Source organism: Eschrichtius robustus, chromosome 2, assembly GCF_028021215.1.
Source record: "Eschrichtius robustus isolate mEscRob2 chromosome 2, mEscRob2.pri, whole genome shotgun sequence".
In the NCBI taxonomy this organism is placed as follows: Eukaryota; Metazoa; Chordata; class Mammalia; order Artiodactyla; family Eschrichtiidae; genus Eschrichtius; species Eschrichtius robustus.
The window spans coordinates 133,632,811-133,656,073 of record NC_090825.1 but is presented as its reverse complement, the minus strand read 5'-3'; the positions used below and the strand labels follow the sequence as shown (position 1 = coordinate 133,656,073).

At 35.2% G+C, this 23,263-nt stretch overlaps 1 protein-coding gene across 5 annotated transcripts in view; it reads left to right on the top strand.

Moving 5' to 3' along the window:
• Positions 1-18,058, top strand: part of CLINT1 (clathrin interactor 1) — a 66,952-nt gene extending 48,894 nt beyond the window's left edge. For 3 of the 5 annotated variants that reach the window (XM_068536290.1, XM_068536292.1, XM_068536293.1), the window contains 5 exons: positions 1,709-1,778; positions 9,014-9,088; positions 12,645-12,937; positions 14,596-14,800; positions 15,784-18,058. In XM_068536290.1, coding sequence (XP_068392391.1) covers positions 1,709-1,778; positions 9,014-9,088; positions 12,645-12,937; positions 14,596-14,800; positions 15,784-16,130 — 990 coding nt within the window. In that variant the 3' untranslated portion in view covers positions 16,131-18,058. The remainder of the gene's footprint in view (positions 1-1,708; positions 1,779-9,013; positions 9,089-12,644; positions 12,938-14,595; positions 14,801-15,783) is intronic. The other 2 variants (XM_068536291.1, XM_068536294.1) reach the window with 2 other exon arrangements.
• Positions 18,059-23,263: the final 5,205 nt, after the last annotated feature.

Below are 23,263 nucleotides of genomic sequence, written 5' to 3'. Positions count from 1 at the left end.
ACAGAGATCGTTCCTGTGAAAAGGAGGTTTATTTGCCCTGTGGTCAGTATTGATCAGTAGCAGCACTAATTCTTGTACTGTCTTCACTTTTTATTCACCACAGAAATGAAATCCACCTGCTAGATACCTGGCTGCAAGCTAGTCTTTTGGACAGAAATCTGCCTAAGAGGGAGGAGGTTTGCCCCGAAAGCCTCAATAGTTGTTCTGTTACTCTCCCCCCACTAGTATTCACCCAGCTTGTATCTTTGCATCAAATGTAGCTGAAAGCTAGGGAAAATATTTTTCTAATGTATCTTGCAAATTGCAGGTGACTCTAAAAATAAAGCTAGTCCTACTTAGTGTCAAGAAGTGTGTCAAGTTTTCCCACATATCTTCTGGTGTATAATTTCACCCATATTGTGCTCTTTTTAGTTTTGACAAAAACCTCAAAATTATAACTCAACTAGTTGTAGTTAAAAAGGGGAAATGGATGTGTTATTTCCTTGTGGTCTTAGTTTTCTCCTGCTGTGGATACAGTTAGCTTACTGATGACTGTCTTAAGATCTGGTAGATAGTCATAATTAAAACCCAAATAATACATGATGGCTGTTATATGGAGAGTTCATTTATGGTTGCATGGGGAAAGTCATCCAACCTGTATAATTCTTTTTAACAGTAAACTGAGACTTTTATATCTTAAAAGGATTTTAAATATCAATTTGTAGTACAGCCTGAATGTATGTCACTGCCATAAATATTTTAAATTTATAGTGTAAGCTTTTTGACTTTGTTTTTATTACCAAAAAAATGCATAGAACTCTGTGAAGTTCTTGGCAAGTTACTCAGCTGCTTCAGATCTCTTTCAACCTCAAGGCCTTTTTGAACCACAGTATATAGTGTTTTAATCTTCAAAGCTCAAATTAACATGCCTAGGAATTTACAGTGTTTTCCTATTGCCTAGCACTTCTGTTCTAATTTAACATGTATGTATTGAACATACAGGACCTATGCATTAGGGTGCTTAGAACTATGTATAAGAGAAAAATCATATAACAACTCCAGCCCCACAGTTTGGGAACTAAATATAAAACAGATGTCAAGGTATATCAGACCAACATGGAATTATACTGACCTGTATGGTATACAAACAGTGTTGCTAAAGTTCACAGAATCATAAAATTTTAGAGCTAGATAGGATGTTGGCCTCCAATCCAGTAGATCTCAGACCTTCTTATGCATTGGAATTACTAAAGGAGCTTTGTAAGACTGTACAGACCAAGATCCCAACCTGGGCAATTATGATCCAGTATGTTGTGATGGAGCTGGGCATATATATTTCTTTAATGCTTCTCAAGTGATTCTTTGTTAAGATTTGAGTGAGATCTGGAAGGTATGTTTTTTCAGAGTGAAATGCAGTAAGAAATGAGAAAGTAACCCAGGAACAGTGGACATGCCTAATCTTGTCTGATCTCCGAAAAGAAGTGAGTTAGGGAAAAGAGGAGTGTGGATGTTAGGGACTTTTACAATGCTAGGAATAGAATACTTTAAAAATACTATCTCTCCATAAGGATTCAAGGTCACTTCTCTTTTTTCAGAAAAGGAAATCTACCTTTATTAAGATAATTACAGGTATTTGTGTCTCAGTTAGGAATTACAGATGAGTAGAGCAGATTTAAAAAAAAAATAGAAATATGTTTTCTAAGCTTATTAGTTCTGTGTGTGTTTTCAGACTTCAGTGCCTAGCAGCAAGTCATCTGGTGACCTTGTTGATCTGTTTGATGGCACCAGCCAATCAACAGGTAAGCTTCCACATTGGCTTTTTCTTTTTATCAATAGTATTCTTGGTTTCAGAGTAATTTTTTTTAATGGCAAATAAAAGATGGAATGAAAATTTAAAAAAAATTTTTTTTGCATTAGATTTATTTTTAATGTGAAATTAATTCACTTTGAGCATTATTTGGGAGGAAGTGTTTAATTGCCTAAAATAAGGAAGGTGAGCACTTAAATATTTGACTGATAATTCAGTGATCTCTCTCAATTTCTTTAGCACTGAGTATTTGGGGTCGCTTTGCTTTTTCTGTAAGCGAAATGTACTGCTCTGCCCACTTCACTGTCTTTCCATATAAATCTTAATTCTGGCTGTCGAACTACCCACGCCTAGAGTTCATTTAAACTTTTAATTCATTTATTCACTAAACATTTATCGAACCAGACACTGGCCTGGGTGCTTGCGGTATAATGCTTATTAGTAAAACAGTTCTTGCCCTCATGGGAAGGTCAAGTGGAGGAAGTAATCATTAATCAAAGAGTCACAAATAGTTACCTAGTTACAAACATACAGAGTGCTTTGGAGGAAAGGGGCATTCTGTGAAAGTGTGACATATTTTAAAGAGGGCTGCAGCAAAAGAATAGTCCATTTACCAAGATTTTCTCACAGGGAAGATTAACGATTTCTTCAGTTTGATGTCCAATACGTGCTAGATTTTTTTTTGAGTAATTCCCTATAAATTGTTTTCAAGAAAATTGATTATTTTAGGTTGCATTTGATGATTATGGAGTCGTAATAAACTGTACTGCAAGTCAAAACAGCTTAAGAAATAAAACTTATGTTTAAAGTTCATTTCACATTAAAATGTAACTGACGAGATTGGCATAGAAATAATGTCAAAGTAAATCTGTTGTTTCTAGTTGTGTAATAATTTTTCAAAACTGAATTGTTTTAAAATTTACATTAGTGTTTATGATGAAAATTACTTCTCACTGATAGTTTAGTACATATGATTAATTTAAAGTCTATTATTTTCTCCCTCTCCTTGCCTACTATCATAAAATTAATTCTTAGACTAGGTGTGAACTTACTAGGGTGTCTGGTTCAATCCAATTTCTGAGATTCTTCAGTTCCCACTCCCTTTTTTCTGTAAATGTAACTGTTCGTAAAATTATTCCTTAAACTCTATTGAACTGTCATGCCCAAGTTTGCAAACAACTACATTAGTTGTTTAACAATTTATGTGCTGTCTTTTTGTATGTTGAAGATTTTAATAGTAGTATTAACTGGTAGTTAGCATGTAGTCATATAATACAGACTTAGTGTCACAGAATATCAACTATTTTGGATTTCCTGGTATGAAATATTAAAGAGCCCCTTTCATGCATCTGTGAAAATTTTTAATGGAGCAATCAGAGAAGAATTAACTAGGAAGGTCAGATGAGTGAATCTAACTTTTTTCCTTGGTGTTAGCAAGATTGCTTTGAACAGAGAGAATTATTAAATACCAGCATGCTTCCTTTGCTTGGCAAGAAACCTTTGAGTGGTTTTTCTTCTCCAGTGCAAGCAGTAGATTGGCTAATTAAATAGAAGTAGCAATTAATATTAATACAGTAATTGAGACAAAGTCTGAATGAAATCTGGAATATTTCTTGCCTTAATTTTCTTATCTTGATTATTTTCTAAAAACCAACTGAAAGTGGGTTGACATCATAATTTTTTTTTTTAATTGTTCACTGTTTATTATTACGGTCACTCTTTTTTTTAAATAATTTTTTTTTTTTTGTGGCTGCGTTGGGTCTTCGTTGCTGCGCGTGGGCTTTCTCTTGTTGCCGTGAGCGGGGGCTGCTCTTTGTTGAGCTGTGCGGGCTTCTCGTTGCGATGGCTTCTCTTGTTGCGGAGCACACGGGCTCTAGACGTGCGGGCTCAGTAGTTGTGGCTCGTGGGCTCTAGAGTGCAGGCTCAGTAGTTGTGGCGCATGGGCTTAGTTGCTCTGCGGCATGTGGGATCCTCCTGGACCAGGGCTCGAACCTGTGGTCCCCTGCATCAGCAGGAGAATTCTTAACCACTGCACCAGCAGGGAAGTCCCCATAATTATTTTTTAAAGTTCTCTCCTATTTGAAACAGTTTGTTTAACCAGTTTGTGTAGAAACCCCTCCAATCAGTAAGATGAATTTCATTACCATGAATTTCTATTTAAATATTTTAGTAATAATATATTTTAAATTGAATTCAGCAGTGGAGAAAAAAATTGGATGTTAAATCTTTAGCACCTACATGTAAGTAAGTCTAAGAATCTACCATATTAGCATTGCTATTTGGTATGCCATTTGGGTGTCATTTACCATATGTGCCTATATTTATAATACTGCTGTCATGCAAGTAATATGGACATAAACTGTAAACCTAAGCAGATACAGCTTCTGTACCGTTCACCAGATAAATGGCTCCTTGGAGAAAATGCTCAGATTTTCTTTTTTTATGTGTTATTTCATCCTTTTTGTTAGCATCTTCAGAAGTATATGTGGTAAAATCATAGTGGAATATCAACCAAGTTTAAAAATACACATGTGAAACCCATTCATCAAGATTTTCTTGAGACTGTGATGATAAATGTCCCACTCTGGTGATGTTCTTTTAAAATCTGTACTCAAATGATACTTTGGTGACATTTATATATAGTATGTTTCTAAGTAAACATTTTTTAAATGAATAATAATGTATTTAGAAAATAAGCCAGTTACAAATATAATGCCAAGAACCATTCCATTTCATTTTTAGTATATCTCGTCTTCAAAGTTTTCATTGTCTCCTTTGTCCCTTTTGTAATTAAGGAATTTAGGTCTTGATTAACATACTACTACATAAGTTGTTTCTAGTACAATGAATGAGGTTGAAGAGAAAATATAAAGACTTTACAAGGCTTGCAATATCTTTTGATTTTTTGGTTGTTAAAAAATATTTTTTAAGATTAACGTGTATCAAATCCAAAATGTTCATTACATTTACATTTGAACCTGTTGCCCTGTACTCCGTTATCACTAAATTTAGTTGAGGATATTTACATGGATGTGAACCACCTTGTTATAGCCAAGTTACTTGTTATTACAACCCAACTTATATATTAGAATTTTCATGGGCGTCGTCTCTAGTTTAATCTAAGTTTACTAAGAATAAAATGTTTTACCATATTCTGTTTTCACTCATTAAAAGTAGTGCATGCTCATTTTAGAAATTTTATGGAAAAAAAGTAATTCACTGTAACTTAGGTGCATAAAGTTAACTATTAATAATTTTGGTGCATAGTCTTTCTTTAAACATTTTCTATATAATCAGTCAATATATTTAAGCATTTATTTATTTATTTTTTCCACAACTCACACACTGTATTTTATTTTTACAAAAGATAAATAAACTGACACCAAGCATTGTAAATTAAGCATTTATTATGTTGAAAATCTTTTTCAGGCTTCTAGATAAAGATTTTATTGTTATTATACTTTTTTGTAAACTCTTTTTCATCTAAAATCTCATGACCATTTCCTTATTATAGTTGGTATTTTACAGACCTTTTAATTGCTTTATAATCTTAACATTGTGTAAATATGCTGTAAGTTACTTGACCAGTCAGCCTCTTATTTTTTGGACATTAGGTTTTGATTTGTTTCCAAACTTCTCTCTGTTATAAAGTAGTGAAGTAGCATCTTTCAAAATCTTCCATTTTGGTAAGGAGAAAATAATATTTCATTCTATTTTGCATGTGTTCGATGACTGACTTTGAAACTTTTCATGCTTTTATATTGCTAGTTGTAACTTGTCTATTCATGTCCTTTGTCCTTTTTTTTTAAATTGGGGTTGTTTATCCTTATCGATTTTTTTAAAAACTTATTTATATTAGTTCTTCATCATATATTTACAATTTTTTGCATTTTGTCATTTCTTTTAATTTTGTATTTATTAGAATTCCTCATGCAAAAGTTTTCATAGTGTAATCTAGATTAAATTCTTCGTTAAAGAAAATTTCCATTTATAGTTAAAGCACTGTCTAGTTCAGCTATATTTTTCCTGTTCACAGTGTGGCTTTGGAAAATACATGTTCCCAGCTGGTGATTGTAAATAACCTCCTTGCTTCCCTGAAAAGGCAGATGGAAATGGTTCATTTATAATGACACCTCTCATGTGGGAATCTTGAAGGATAGCTCTTATTGTGAAATTTCGCAGTCTTCCACATGCAGCAATTTTTGGTAGACTCTTATTTAAATTCCCTTAGATAGAAGTTATCTGGGAAAAATGCTTAAGTATAGAAAATGTCTGTTAAATTTAAGGCATTGGTATGCATAACATCATGCATATAGATATGGATAGTCCCTCCTAGGAGGGAGAAGCTTTTCCTAAATGAAATAAGAGATTTTTAATTTCTGAGATAGTTTCCAAAGTTGAGGATCACATTATGTAAAACACAATAGAAGTATAATCTGTGGCACTTCAGAAGATGGAGAAAAGTTAAATCCTTTTCAAGGAAAGGTGGCTTCTATTTGTAAAATACTTATGTGTGTGTTTCCACTCTTTTACCTCCAGTGTTCTTAAATTAGTCATGTTTGAAATTAAACTCCCTGTAGTGTGGATGGAGAGAATAATAATATTTGCTATAGACAAGTTATGAACATAGTATAATTTTAGCTTAGGTGTTAGAAGGTAGAGCAATAGAATAACTAAATAGATAATTATTTGAAATATTAAATTCAGGATATGACAAAAATAAAATATGTCACCCAGTTTGAAGATGTGATTCACAGTATTCAGTGCTATACTCCACAGCATGAATTTTCTTTGTAGCCCAGACTGGATAAGATTTGAAAATTCCGAACTTATTTGGCATAATAAATTACATATTGATGTTTATTCTCTGCTTGGATGAAGAAAATGAAAATAATCTCCTATTTTCAAATCCCTTAATGTTATAATAAAAGATTAACTATCATTCTGTTACGTAACAGTATTCTTTGATCAATATTTTTTTAACATGAAGGAGTATTACGGAAGACACACACACTTATGAATATTAAGCAGCAACTGTTCACACCATTGATTTCCCTGCTAGATTTTATTAATATATGTGTGCTTGTTTATATAGTTTAAAAATATAGCTCATTGATCTTTTGTACCTATCGTCACATTTATTATGACATATGTACCTTTAAAGAAGAGAAAAATCACTGTGATATTTTCCTTTGGATAAAGCAAAAGCAGACACATGAGCTGTAGTTGTTGCTAGGAGTAGAGAACCTTGGCCTTGGTGGAAGTTAGTTCACGGTGAGTGAGTATATATGTGAATATGTGCATCTGTAATGAGGTGAAGGAATAAGGAATTTGTTAGGCCTGCTGATAGTTGACTACAGTAAATGTGCGTTAAAAAGAAATACCAAGTTCACCTGTGTCAGAAACTGATTTGTTCCTTTTATTACTGCTGGCTATTTATTAAGAAGGGGAGATGGTTCTAGTTTAATTAACCCAGTTGAGTGTAGCAGATGGGACAGAATGTCTTGCAGCGATAAGACAATTCAGAAATGGCACCAGATGTTGGAAGCTGTCCCTGGTGGTATTTGAGTGCAGCCCAGATGTTCCAGTCCCACCTGGCTAGTTTCTAAGCACTGCAGGCTAAGCAGCTGTGATGTAACCTATATAATGTTCACATAACACTAAAAGCACTATAATTGAACTGCCGCTCTGAATTTCTAAGGTTGTGACTCTTAAGAGGTGAAATCTTTAAGGACAAAAATAAGGACAACTATTTAAGGTTTTAGATCCTTCGACTATTGCTGTTTCATTGATAACTGAATTGAGGAGAAGTGGAATATAAAATTTAACATAATGTTACTGTTCAAATTATAGATAAAAGTAAATATTCTTACCTATTTAGTGTTTACAAATGAAAATTTGTATGAGAATGTGATGTTATGCGTGCAGATTGATCTGCAGCCTTATGATTTGAATCTCACCCCTTTAAAAACACCAGTCTGGAAGTAGCAAAAAGCTACTGGGTTTTTTTTCAAGGATTAAAAATGCAAGTATTTTGCAAATATTTGCAAGTAAACAATAGGAAAAAATAGTCCACCTAAATCATTGCATTCATTTTTCTTCCTATAGCTATTAAAACTGATTTCTATGCAGATCAACTTCAAGGGTTTTTGGGGGTTTTTTTTTCCCTTTTATTTAAAAAAAGTCAAACTGCAGAAAATTTGTCACATTTTCTTTGTCTCTCTCTAGTTCTTTTTTGGTTTTGTTTATTTATTGTGCACCGTTTGAGAGAGAATTGCAAACATCATGACATTTTGCCCCTAAAATACTTCAGCATATATCTCCTTACAACAAGGACATTCTCCTTCACAATCATCATATAATTATCATACTTGGGGAATTTAACATTAAAACAGTATTGTTGTATAATAGACCATATTCACATTTCCCTAGTGTCTCAATTACATCATTTCAGTATAGCACTTACTTAAATATCCAGAGTCCAGTCAGGGATCACCCATTTCATTTACTTGTCATGTTTCTTTAGGCTTCTTTAATCTGGAGTGGTCCCAGTCTTTGTCTTTTATGATGATATTTTCTGAAGAGTCTTGAGAGCTGTTTTGCAGAATGTCCCTCAGTTTGTATTTGTCTGATTCATTCTTCATGATTGGAGTCAGGTTAAATATTTTTGGGAAGAATTTGAGTGATGATCTCTTTTTTAGTCCCTTTATATTAGAAGACCCATGAGTGCTATTTTGTCCGATTATTAGTGACATTAAGTTTGAGCACTTGTTTAAGGTGGTATCCATCTGATTTCTGCACTGTAAAAGTAGCTTAATCCCTTTTTATTTGTAAGTAATCTGTGGGGTGATGATTTGATTACCCAGCAACATTTTACCCAGGTTTTAGCATCCATTGAAGATTCTTATAAAGAGCATAATTGGCCAGATAAACTGCATGCCTACGTTATGTTCGTGAAATGTAAGTAAGGGGTGACTGTAACCACAGTTGTAGTATCTATTATATTACTAGTTATAGAACTGAGGGATACTGTAAGAGAGTCTGTCCTGTGGTAGCTTAAAGGGAACATGGTGACGTGAAAAGCTGGATCAACTAACTAGCTGTTATGATGGGTCTTGGGGCTCTAGTATTGGGTATTTTTTGAGTGCAGTGCTAAAATGGCTTCCTAAAAGTGCTATCAGTTGTGCTGTGGTTCTGACAGTTTTTTTCCTCATACTTAATTTCTAGGAGGATCAGCTGATTTATTTGGAGGCTTTGCTGACTTTGGCTCAGCCGCTGCATCAAGCAATTTCCCTTCCCAAGGTACGATATGATTTGATTGGCCAGAAATCTAGGGGCAGTGGAAATGTTACCAAAACAAAACAACTCTTCACCACCCCACCCCCATCTGCTTCTTTTGGCCACTTTCTACTTGTAGCAGTGTCTATAATTCCCAATTCCCAAAGAATTTATTCACAAAGGTACTTTATTGGGCCAGTATCCTAAATGTGCCAGACGAATTAATCTGGTTGCAGACTACTCAGGTACACCTAAATAAAATTGCCCTCACTCATAAGTGACTCTTGTTTTATTTTTTTGGGGGGGGGGGTGCGGGGAGTAGGTGGGTAGGGAGTGTGAATAAGTATAATTCTCATTTTAGCAGCAAGAATATTATGGTTTATGTTTAGCTTATATGATTTTCTTGAATGAAATTCGGGGACATTGGAGTTGGGCAGACCATCTTACCAAAATTCATTTCTTTATAATTTAGATATCTTAAAGAGAATTTCTATGAAAAATAACTGAACTTCATTTTGGCATATCCTTAAATGTGAGCAGTTGAACCTCAGGCAAAAAAAAACTTCCTCATTCCATGTTAAATTAGAAATTTTAAAATACTCTAGATTTGTTGTGATCATTTCACAATATTTGTAAAGATCAAATCATTATGTTGTCCACCTGAAAGTAATATAATGTTATGTGTCAGTTACACCCTCAATTTTTTTAAAATGGCAAAAAAAAAGCTAACATCCAAGCAGAATATAGGCTTAAACATAATGGATTGAGGTGAAGGGCTTGTATTTTTCCCCCTTACTATTGATATTTTTATCTTACTACCTGTGCCATATACTTTGGTAGCTATTTAACTTTATGAAAGCCTCAGCCTCCACCTTTCTAAAATTGGGAATAATGCTACTTGTCTTGGTTCTTTATAAGGATAGAGTAACGTCTGTAGAGACGGGTAGAATAGGGTCTGAGTTCATTATTAAGTGTCTTTTAGGTTGTAAAGGGGTTGGTTCTAATGTTTTTTTTCCATAAAATCTGGTCAGTCTGAAGTTTGAGAGATAATATAAAAAATTTAGCTATAAAAACCATAAACATGAGGTGAGGCAAGGAGGAAATATTTAACTGAATTAGTTTTATTATTCATTTCAAGTAGAGTTATCTGTCCCCATTAATTGGATTAAAATTTATATTTAGTACTGTCTAGTTTAGGTTAGTGACACATAGGTTTTAATGTGATTTGGGTTATTTGGACCGCTTGTGTAAATTCCAAGTACTTCCCAGAAACCAGGATTGTGGAATAATGAACTGCTTCATTTTAGAAGTGTGGTTATGCCTTGTAAGGGTTAATACCTTGCTTTAGGCAAATCAAAGTGGAAAATAAACATTGCCCTAATTTTACAGACTGCCTGTGTAATTCTCAAAGTTTTTATGTATATGAAGTTGCCTACTATGCAAATAATTCAAATATGTTAATGTTGCTAAGTGATACATCTCTTCATCTTATGTGATTAACAGAACCTGATCACCATTACGCAAGGGGCTGAAACTGTTGCAACAATGATTAATGATTGCTGAACAATATATGCCTCACTAGAAATCTCTTCCTCCCATGATTAATCATCTCAGATAAAGTTTTCAGATGGGGCAACACATTTTGCCCCAGTTTCCATTCTTATTCTGTTTTCTAGATCAAGCAGATAGAAAATCAGCATAAAGTTTACCTTTATCCAGCAGTCTTCCTTAAATTAGTTTAAATTGCTTAATACATAGAACTAATTGTAAAACTCTTAATTCAGTCTTTTTTGTAAAGAAGATCAAAGACATGTTTTAGCAAAACCCGGAAGTAGTGAATATCAGCCCAGTTCTTATATTAAATTGTTGGTAGAACTTGGGGTTTCTAAGTGAATTATTTTCTCTTTTAAGGGTGCTTACATTACAAAATGGTAATAGAAGGTATAATTTTAAAGACTTAATGTTATTGTTCTCTTGATATTTAGCGTAATGAGACAGTATCACAGTGGTTGGTTACCTTTTAGGCTAGACAAAATGTATTTCCAAGTTGTAAGTGAACATGTAGTGCAAAGAAATGGTGTTAATTAACTTGGAACTACATACTGTTGGCTTTCAGATGACAGTTTATATGTAGCTCTTTCTTCACCGTTGCTTTTTTCAACTTCCATTAATTCATATTTATCTGTTTGTCCTTTTCTTAAAGCAAGGTTTGTTTACTTAGTATAGCCTAGTTAAAAAAATTTTTTTTCAAGTATCACTTGCCTTTATATTTATTGTGTTCCCAATAGCTAGTATTATGTATGCAGAATTTATAGAAGCTTGACTTATACTTTTATATGGCATACCTAAAGGAAAGAAAGTGTGATGCTTTGCCTCTCCTCTGTCTTTTCACAATTAATCCAAAGTAACAATAAACCTCAAATGGCACTTACTATATATTAAGTTATTCAATCTTTGCAACTTAGATTTTTTAAAAAGTATGGCACAGGGGACTTCTCTGGCAGTCCAGTGGGTAAGACTCCGTGCTTCCACTGCAGGGGATGGGTTCGGTCCCTGGTTGGGGAACTAAGAACCCGCATGCCTCACGGCGTGGCCACATAAATAAATAAAAGCTCTCCTTTAAATAAAATAAAAATAAAAAGGCACAGAGAAGGTTAAGCAAGGTCACACAGCCAGTAAAATACAAAATCCGTTCTCTTAAATATTTCAGTCTATTAATTAACCTATTAATTTTTATATTATTAACTGCATTAAATCTTTTTTATGCATTAAATCTTAAACTTGTTATAATTATACTTTGAAGCATAGTGATAGTTTTGTTTCTTTTTTTAAATATTAGCATGAGTTCCCCTCTTAAGACTATACCCCGCTTTTTACTTAAATAGATTGAACAGTCCCATTTGAAGTAAACAATGTACTAAGGTTATATATCATGGCTCTCTGTAGCCTTTGTGTTGTCAGTGGAAGCATGGCCAAATGGGTGAGAACTTCTTACAGAAATTTACTAATCCTAGTCTTAATTTTATTGAGTTTTTGGGTTTTTCTTTTTAATGAATTTGGGGTTTTATTTACATGAGATGGTATAAATCATAGTTTGATTTCTCTTTGAACTTTTCCAAATAATGAATGAACAAAATGAGTTGAACTGTCTGATTTTACTGAGTTACTCCTTGAATGAGGATTCTGGATCTCCCAGCAAAGAGTTTAACCAGTTTAGAGTTTTTTTCTTGTTTTTTGGGGATCTCAGGCTAGTTCATATTTGTTTAGCTAGAAACATATTTGATATGCAAACTTAGGTTGAAGGAAAGTTTTAGTTTCTGTAATTTCTTTGTGTCACCTCAGACCTGCCAATGCCCTTAAGAGATGGATTTTACTTTATATGTGGAAGTTTTATTTTTTTCTTTGCCACCTTGTTAACACTCGTGGAATATTCATGAGAAGGAATAATGTCCAGATGGAGATGGTACCTGCAGATGTTAATCTGGATGGACACAGATCAGCTCTAATTTGTTTCAGTTGGTAGATTGTCATATGTGTTCTGTGCATTTCAGAAACTTTCTTACCCTTCTTTCTTTCTCAGTAACAGCAGCAAGTGGGAATGGAGACTTTGGTGACTGGAGTGCCTTCAACCAAGCCCCATCAGGCCCTGTTGCTGCCAGTGGTGAGCTCTTCAGCAGTGCCTCACAGCCAGCTGTAGAGCTTGTCAGTAGCTCACAACCAGCTTTAGGCCCACCTCCAGCTGCCTCAAATTCTTCAGACCTATTTGATCTTATGGGCTCATCGCAGGCAACAATGACATCTTCCCAGAGTATGAATTTCTCTGTGATGAGCACTAATACTGTAGGACTGGGTTTGCCCATGTCAAGATCACAGGTAAGTTGTCTGCCTCCCTTGGAAATTGTGATTCATAATCTTTGAGATGCTCTAACTAATCTAATGGCAGATTAGCATAAAACAGAAAAATAAGCAAGTGATACATAGATTACTTTTGTATATTGCGTTTACCTTGTGTCCTTTCCCCTGGAATAGTCATTTGGGTTCTTCAGGGCAAGGCCTTCTCACTCCTCTTGCTATCCATGCAAAGCCAAGTGTGATGCCTTGCACAGAGGAGGCATTTGTTGAAAATTTATTGAACTAATAAACAAATTGGAATTTAATAGTTTAAAAAATTGTTTTTAAGAAGAAGGAATAGAGGAGTTCCCTGGTGGCCCAGTGGTTAAGACTCTGCGTTTCCACTGCAGGGCGTGTGGGTTCGGTCCCTGGTTGGGGAACCAAGATCCCGTGTGCCGTGCAGCACGGCCTAAAAATAAAAAATTAAAGATATTAAAAAAAAGAGAAGAAGAAGGAATAGAGATATATTGCTAATATAGAAAATTATTCTCTAAAATAATGAATGTTCTTCCCTATTCTGGACCTGCTCTACATTATATGATGTTTATATAGACTCTTCTTTCAACTCTTATTTTCATAAAGGAAAATAACTAAACAGGAACTTTTAAATTCACTTTTTAAAATTAAATCTAAATTACCTAATACTAGCTTAGAATTCAAACAAGTGCAGAATATATGTGTCTGAGTTGTACCAGGAACTTGCTATTTTTGACTCAGGCTATTTGGAATATTTGTTTATGATGCTAATTATTCATTTTAATATGTAGATTCTCCTATTTTGGGTGTTAGGATGAAGGAAGAGAAGAAAGAAGCAGAAAGGTGACTGATCTGTATAACAGATATTAGACCTAACATTAAGAAAAAGGACATGAAAGCCATACCAGTACCACTAAATTGAACTGAACAAGCTCAAGCCAGTTTACTCTGTTTCTTTCATATGGTCTAAGCATAAAGCCAATCTACTAATTTGCAATCTTAATTGCAACTGTGTTGTGAGTCTTTGCATTGGTCCATTTTTAATTATTCCTCCTATTCGTATTTATTACCCTTTTTCTGTCCTTGTTACAGTTATTCTGGTAGTAACTACCAGGCTCCTCTGCTGCTTTTTCCTGAATTTCTCCTTTCTTCTGTATTGGTCCGTACTGTATCAGATGCCACTAGTGTTGCTCGCTTTAGGCAATAGAAATACACATGGAGCAGGGATATGTCGGTCAGGTTATGTGGAATATAATTTGCTGTTTTGATGGTTTTGTTTTTTTAACATGAGCAATCATACCCCGAATTCCATTTTGTAAGAATAAATTTCCACTTGTATATTTCCTTAAAGTTGTACTAACCCGAAGTTAATAGTAGCCCCAGGATTGTGGCTTCTAGACTTGGGGTGATGGGAGGATAACTGTTAGTGTAAATATGTTAGTTTTTTCCCCACCCCAAACATGATTTGGACTTCAGAGAAATATTATGGGAAGCTGGTGATTCAGGATATTGAAGACCTTAATGTAGAACATTTGTGGTTCTTATTGGTTTCAAGAGTTTATTACAAAGTCTAGTATATATTTGGAGTTACTATGATTAAATTGCCATCTGGTAATCTTTATAGAGCAGATGCTTAATTTTTAGAGCATTTTTCTATTTTCCAGCCTTTGCAAAATGTTAGCACAGTGCTGCAGAAGCCTAATCCTCTCTATAATCAGAATACAGATATGGTCCAGAAGTCAGTCAGCAAAACCCTGCCCTCTACTTGGTCTGACCCCAGTGTAAACATCAGCCTAGACAACTTACTACCTGGTATGCAGCCTTCTAAACCCCAGCAGCCATCGCTCAATACAATGATTCAGCAACAGAGTAAGTTACTGCAAGACATCCCATTTCTTTGTGTACTTGTAATCCTTTGCCCTTATGCCGGGACTACTTCAAGCCATGAAATAAAACTGTACTGAAAGCAACTGTGTATTCACTTAAGATTTTTTTCACATAATACCTGGTATCCCTCCTGGCACATTGAATTGCTTTGTATTCTGCTCTTGACATGGTAACATTTATTGTATGGTGGTGAGTTTTGGGAGCCTGATCACTAAAATAAAAGTATTTGTTGAGAAAAAAATTTTAATATAGGCAGATATGTCAAGAAACAAAAATCATCTGAACTCCATAATCCAGGGATAATCACCATTAATTCATATTTCTTCATAGTCCATCTTTTCTAACCACATTTTTAATACTTGAGATCATTCTGTCTATATTTTGTTTCTTGCAGTTCATATTCAACATTATTGTTTTTTCTGTTGAATATTCTTAAAGAAAGAAAGCATGATTTTTGGATCTTTATAGTTATCCATCATATTAGTGTGCAGTTCCTCTATTGTTGGTTATTTCAGTTGTTTCCAGCTTTTTCCTATTATAAATAACTCCATGGTTTTGTATAAATCTTTTTACTTGTGATTTTTTTCCCTTAATATAATGTTCTAAAAATAGAGTGAGTCAAAGGATATAAACTTTTTAAGGTTTTTGATACACAGTAGCTCTTGACAACTTGTTAGGTCGGATTCAGTAATAGATTTTATAGGAATGGTTTTAAAGTGCCTGATGTTTTCCGCCAGCCCACTCTTACTGTTGCTACATCTTGGGGAAATCAGAGCTAACAGCCACTGAACATTTCTCAAGAGAAAACAATACAAGTTAATTGACTTCTCTTATAAAAAATCACTATAAAGTAATTTTATTGGAGCTTACAAGTATTGATGGTCAGGAAAATTGTATTATTTTTCTGCTCTGTGAATCTAAGAATTCAGTGTGATAAAGTTCTTTTGTCTCTTTTCTTCTGTTAGATATGCAACAGCCTATGAATGTGATGACCCAAAGTTTCGGAGCTGTAAACCTCAGTTCTCCATCGAACATGCTTCCTGTCCGGCCCCAGGCTAACCCTCTGATGGGGGGACCCATGCCTATGAGCATGCCCAGTGTGATGACTGGCACCATGGGAATGGCCCCTCTTGGAAATAGTCCAATGATGAACCAGAGCATGATGGGCATGAACATGAACATAGGGATGTCAACTGCTGGGATGGGCCTGACAGGCACAATGGGAATGGGCATGCCCAACTTAGCCATGACTTCTGGAACTGTGCAACCCAAGCAAGATGCCTTTGCAAATTTCGCCAACTTTAGCAAATAAGAGATTGTAAAGGAGCAGATTGAATGAAGGATTTTTAGTGGTGCAGATAGGTGATGTTGGGATGGAAAATGCTAGTCAACTCCCCTTTCTTTCATCAATTAATTAAAATAAACCTACATTAAGAACCAAAAAGGTTGTTTTATAAAAGCGAAATATCTAGTATTTCAGATGGCCAAGCAAGGGCACTTCAGATGAGGCAGTCAGAATCATTTTTCCCAGTGAGACAAGACCACAAATGGGGTAGTGAGACCACTGAAAGCCTTTATAAATTGAGGAGCCCATTTTAATATCATAATATGTGGGAATACTAGAATAGGGCTGAATAAATGTGTTTGTTTGAATCTCTAATTTTATACTTTTCTTTTCCTGAAGAACTTGATTTTTCTGTCCCTGAATCGCCTTGTCACAATTGGGTCTGTTCCTTTTACTACCACTCTTGAGTCCATATATGAAATCATTAAAGTTGGATGATCAGTTTTTTATAAAAATATATATTTTTGTCCAAAAACGGCATACATATGTGATTATGGCTAAATCAAAGGTAACTGGAATGTATATACTTTTGCTAATGTTCCAGCAATACTGCTATTATACTATCCAAATTTTTATTGTAACAAAACCTCTTTAAGCAATTGGTGATAGCTATGGGATTTTCCCATTTCTTCTGCTATAACTATCCTGTGCAGAACTCGGAAAAATATTTTTTTCAGGACTGCTCTATGGTTTCCTTTAAAAGAAAAGAGAAAAAAAACCTCCAGTATTTTTATTTGTTCTTAGCAGTCATTATTTACACTTTGCAGTGATAACTTGGCAAGGCTTCCTTCTGTGTTTATCCCTGTAGGCACCATGTAATAGTCAGGAACAGTCAAAAAGAAAAATATTTATTTTTTTTTGGTGTCTTTGCAAAAAATTGAAAAGGGTAAAAATCCATTAAGACCTTAAATATAAATGTTAGAACTCAACAATGTTGGCTTTTAGATTTTATACAGTATTGTTTTGGTTTTGAGTGTATATAATATGGCATTAGCAACATGGTTCCAATAGAGAGGAGTTAAATATATATATTATTAAAGGAGACCTGTAGCAGTCAAAGATTTTATTGATTTAATGGCAAATAAAGGAAATTAATTAAAATGTTTTTGTTTTCCTGCTGTATTTCTGCATTAAGGTCACATGAAAATCATGATTCTAGAGTTTGGAATGCAAAATTGTTTCACCCTCAAGCTGGGAATATTTTTTAAAATAAATACTATAATATAGGCATCAAATTATTACCTCCCCACTTTGTGTTGAAATTTTTTTTATTAAATTGATAAAACTTTGTTTCCATTGTATTCATAATATAGTTCTGTTATACATAATATTAAAATGTTCATTAAAATCAATGTTGAACTGCTTTTTCTTTCATTATGTTAGACATTTGAGACCGTTTGGGGAAAAAATAATTATAATTTGGGCAAAGTAATTTTTATAAATAATTTAAAATTATTTAATGACTTCTCTATTCCTTCCTATCAGACTCTGCTGTTAGGAATTAAAAATGAAGCAGCAAAGATATCCTGACCTGCTCCATTCTTGCTAATGTTCCATCTACAACATTTCTAATTAGGCAGAAATTCATGTACTTCAGCTAAGTGGTAATGAAAAGTGATTCATTTGCTGAATAAGAGATGAGAGTGTAATTAGCTGACTGTGGTTTTTAATCTTTCAACAATTCAATGTGTTTAAATTAGTTTCAAAGAATAGGAGCTTTCAAGTGTTGTTACTTCAGAGCAATCAAGCCAGGCTCTGGTGGCAGCTTGGAGAATATCTTCACTGATATTTAAAACCCGCAATCTTAAATGAATGTTTTCTTTAAATTGAGAGGTATGGCATCACCTTTTCAAATATGTATGATTCTTAAAGGAAATAAATATTTTGTTTCTAAACTTTCGTGTTTAAAATTTCTTTCTAATAAAACTGATTTATTTCTAAAGCATTTTCTTTACTACTATGCCTTCTTCCAATGTTGTATTCTGAAGACAGAAGGGAACCCCTACCTTAGTTATTACTGTACCTCAACATACAGTCTGCTATCTTACCAGTATTTTTTGTTTCAGAGCCCATGAAAGAGGAAAACAAGAATTGCCTCATTGGGGTTCCATTCAATTTAATGACTTGTCTCTGAAGGGGTTATTAAGTGATACCTAAAGAAAGGTCTGAATACCCCAAAATAGTTTGGAGCTGGCAAGAAAATACTCTTCTTTAATAATCTGTTGGGCTCCCTTTTGCCCATCCTGTACTTCTTTCCTTTTTCAATAGCTTCTCTGTTGTATCTGTTTTTCATTTTGCCTACTATTTTGGGGAGAGAAGGGGAATTAGTTACTGTTCTTGCAATTTACATATAATGTGTGAATCTCCCCTGCCATTCCATATTCATTTTTTTCCCTCTTAAAATGTTTTTTACTTCTCTGATATGATCTTCAGGAACCATAAATAGATACAGTGTTCTTGTACAGTACTTGGGATGTCTACTTTTTTGTTTAAAATACATTGCCTGAAACCCATAATGCTGTTGGTTAGGAGCTAGTCACTAATAAGTTGAGGCCTATAGTTACTTATATTTGGGAAGGGTTAATATTTGGGAGGGAAGGGTTAATACTTTTTTCTTCTCAAATATTTTTGAAACAGTAAAATAAAGCTAACTGTCCTAAGCACAGAACACACCTTAACGGTAAATAGATTTCTGAAATAAACTGGCTTCGTGTTTCAGCTCTCCTGGGAGACAACACTGCATTGTGGAAAGAGCATGGACTTGGAAGCAGACATCTAATCCCATTTCAACACCTCACTGTCTGTGTGACACCTTAAATCAATTGATCTTTTCTGGGCCCTAATACATTTTTTCTAAAAATAACTTAAAATCTGGAAGTGTTGGATAATTAAAATAAGTGAGATCAGCAGCACTGACATATATATGCTGTAAATGTTTCTCTGCCTCTCATTTTTATTATTTATGCAAATGTGCTTACATATGAGGAACTTCCTATGTGCCAGTCACTGTGCTAACCGTTCCACATGCATGTCATTTAATCTGCATAGCAAACCCAAAAACCTCATACTCCTAAAAGGAGTGTGTAGTTAAGAAAGCCTGAGAGGGACTTCCCTGGTGGCGCAGTGGTTAAGAATCCACCTGCCAATGCAGGCGACACGGGTTCGAGCCCTGGTCCAGGAAGATCCCACGTGCTGTGCAGCAACTAAGCCCGTGAGCCACAACTACTGAGTCCGTGCACCACAACTACTGAGCCTGTGCTCTAGAGCCCACGAGCCACAAATACTGCGCCCGCATGCCACAACTACCGAAGTCTGTACGCCTAGAGCCCGTGCTCTGCAACAAGAGAAGCCGCCACACCACAATGAAGAGTAGCCCCTGCTCGCCGCAACTAGAGAAAGCCTGCGCGCAGCAACGAAGACCCAGTGCAGCCAAAAAAAAAAAAAAGGTTTAAAAATAAAAGCCTGAGAGACTGTTATTAAGCTGATTTCTAATTGAGGATTTTCCTATCTGCCTGTATTTAATTCTTTCTTTTTTTAACCGACAAGCAAGTTGTAAACGAGCTGCTTTGTGAATGTATTGACTCACTTATACTTACCACATTAGTGCAGATGTGAGGGAGAGAACTATGAAAGTGAGCTCTTGACTTGCCACACAAATAACCCTCAGAATGTTCTCAGCTTTTAGAAGCAGTAGAGATCTCAATTTTTCTATTGACTTCTTGCAATTTTCTTGACTAAGATCTTGTTATTCTAATATCCAGAGAAGCAATCTGATATAAAAACTAAAAAAACAAAAACATAAAAGAGGATTATTTTCTCTCTTTTTCTTTTTTTTTTTTTTTTTGGCTGCTTGCAGGATTTTAGTTCCCCAAACAGGGATCAAACCCACACCCCCTGCAGTGGAAGCACAGAGTCCCAACCACTGGTCCACCAGGGAAGTCCCTAAAAGAGGATTTTATGTTTACTTTTAACCCATTATGACCTTAATTCTTATGTGTCTTCCTTCTATGAAAATGGCAGCCTTGCTAATGCACTGCTCTCACAGACATAATAAGTAGCTCCTAGCACCCCTTCACACTGCACTGGCTTACCCCAGTGGGGGGGGGGGGAATCAGCATGCAGCCAATTCAGATGCTTAGTTTCCCAGGGATTTTGAATGGATTTGAAAGTCCTGATGAGCAAACATAATTTTCATTTGTTACCCTTAAAAACAAGTGTCAGGAATTCCTTGGAAGTCCAGTGGTTAGGACTCGGCGCTTTCACTGCGGTGGCCTGGGGTTCAATCCCTGGTCAGGGAACTAAGACCCTGCAAGCTGCGCGGTGTGGCCAAAAAAATAAAAATCATAAATGTCATTACTTTAAATAACTGAGTCCTGGACTATGGAACCCTACATTTCCATTTGATTTTTCTGAACTGTCCATCTGTGTTCTTTAAATGCTCCAAGCACATTTCTTCCATTTGAGATAAGAGTGCTTAGAGTTGGTATATGGAACAGTTTGACCTCAGGATGCCCTTAATGCCATTAACAACTAATGAGGACCCCAAAGAGCTTTTGTTTATGTGGGTCATATCTGTTAATACTAACAAATAAAAGGTGAGAAACTTTAAAAATATTAATTGGTTTTATAGTAACAAGCCCATCACCTGCCAAATTACAATTTTATTAAAAACTTTTTCAAAATAAAAATCTGTGAGAAGAGTGGCATTGTTTTACATTTCTGAAAATCTCTTTATTACCTGGCTTAGCAGAATACAGCTGGATTCTCTTACCTGCTTCTGCATTCGATCTGCTGTGCCATGTTGTTTTGGTGGAAATACATGAAAAAAGTCAGGCCTCAGAAATACGTGGTTGGAAAAGGTGGAACCTCGCAGGTCCCCTGAATGGGTCTCAGGGCGCCCCAGTTGTCCTCAGGCCACGGGTAACTGCTCCTGTCTGTTGCGGATTAACAGATAAGTATTTCTTAGTAACTATGTATCCATTTACTTGATTTATTCTGTTTAAACATAAGGTGATCTGCTTGAGGTACAAAAAATGTAGTTTTGGCTTTCACTTCAGTCACAAGCAAAATGCTTGTCATGAACTTGCTATCTGGACCCTGAATATTAAAAATTGGTGACACCAGAGCTCTTGCGCAGTTTTCAACATTATTTCTTCTGATACATAGTGCATATTTACTAGCTTTTTATAATTATGAAGAAGTAAGTTTCTTACCCACTTTAGGTTTTTTAAGGAAAGCTTAGATTGAGAGACTGGGTGCTGAGAGCTTGGTGAATTATAAACGTTTTGAACCTCCTTTTCTGTCCTTTGAGAAGAGAGAGTAAAACGGGTCAAACCTGAAGGCCTCTGAGTTGTTTGCAAGGGGGCCTGGCAACTTTGTACACTGTTCTCTGTCAAATACTTCACAGAAGGATATGGCTATAGAAATAGTGCATCCACATTCATAGTGTTCCTTATGAATCCTAGATAAATTTTATCCCTAACATGGAGGAATCCAGCAAGATTTCCATCCTCTTCATGAAATGGCGGTAGCTAGCTCTGTCCTTATATACATCAGCTCCCTTCATTGTCATAACCTATGGAACAATGACCTCCCTCTGATAAATACAGAACAGGTGTGTCAGAAACAAATTAACCAAAAATAGCTTTGCAAAGATTGTTGTGCAGGGTCCCCAAAACAGATTTCCAGTAACTGATCACCATGGTCAGCCTTCAGTATGTATGCCTGGCAGAGTTTTAATCATGGAAATAGGAAGGAAATCCTAGGCAGAATTCCCTCCCATATCAGAAGAGCTCTGTTTTGGAAACATGCATATAGTAGTCACAGAATTAGCTTTTGTTAATGAATGAAGTGTTGAAGGTTTGATCTTTTGTGTCTGGTAATTTATAAACCAGTTTTATTGGACTGTATTTTCTAAAATGTAGCTAAAATATTAGGTAGTAGACTGAGTTCCAGTATTCCTAGATTTTTTTCATGATATTTCACTTCTCAGTCATCAAAAATCTAAATCTAGGAAAACAATCACAAAACAGTCAAGATAAAAGTGTAGAAAGTCCAAACACTCCCAGCTAGGAAACAAGACTACAATGTGGTAATGAGCCACTAAACCAGAGGACCACCACCCACATGTTCTTCCATATGTTTATGCATGCAGAGATCTGAAGAATGATGAGAAGGAGCCAGCCCTGTGAACTACACATGTGAACACCCCAGGTGGACAAGAAACATCAGAAGTTTAGTAGGGTGTGTCCAGAGCTTGATGTAGAAGGAGTGGGACTGGGGAGATAAGCAAGGACATGGTAATAATAGGTGCTTTGGGCAATCTACAGATTTAATGCAATCCTTATCAAATTACCCATGACATTTTTCACAGAACTAGAATTCACTAGTCCTAAAATTCATATGGAACCATAAAGGACCCACAAATGCCAAAGTATTCCTGAAGAAAAAGAACAAAGCAGGAAGCATAACCCTCCCAGACTTCAGACAATACTACTAAGCTACAGTAATCAAAACAGTGTGGTATCGGCATGAAAACAGACATATGGATCAATGGAACAGAATAGAGAGCTCAGAGATAAACCCACAGACCTATGGTCAATTAATCTTCAACAAAGGAGTCAATGGGAAAAAAGTCTCTTCAGCAAGTGGTGTTGGGAAACCTGGACAGCTGCCTGTAAATCAGTGAAGTGAGAGCACACTCTCTCACCATACACAAAAATAAACTCAAAATGGCTTAAAGACTTAAACATATTACATGACATCATAAAACTCCTAGAAGAGAACATAGGCAAAACATTCTCTGACATAAATGGTACCAATGTTTTCTTAGGTCAGCCTCCCAAGTCAATAGAAATAAAACAAAAATAAACAAATGGGACCTAATCAAACTTACATGCTTTTGCACAGCAAAGGAAACCATAAACAAAACCAAAAGACAACCTACAGAATGGGATAAAATATTTGCAAACAATGCGACCAACAGGGGCTTAATTTCCAAAATATATAAACAGCTCATACAACTCACCGACAAAAAACAAACAACCCAGTCCAAAAATGGACAGGTGATGTAAATAGACATTTCTCCAAAGAAGATATAC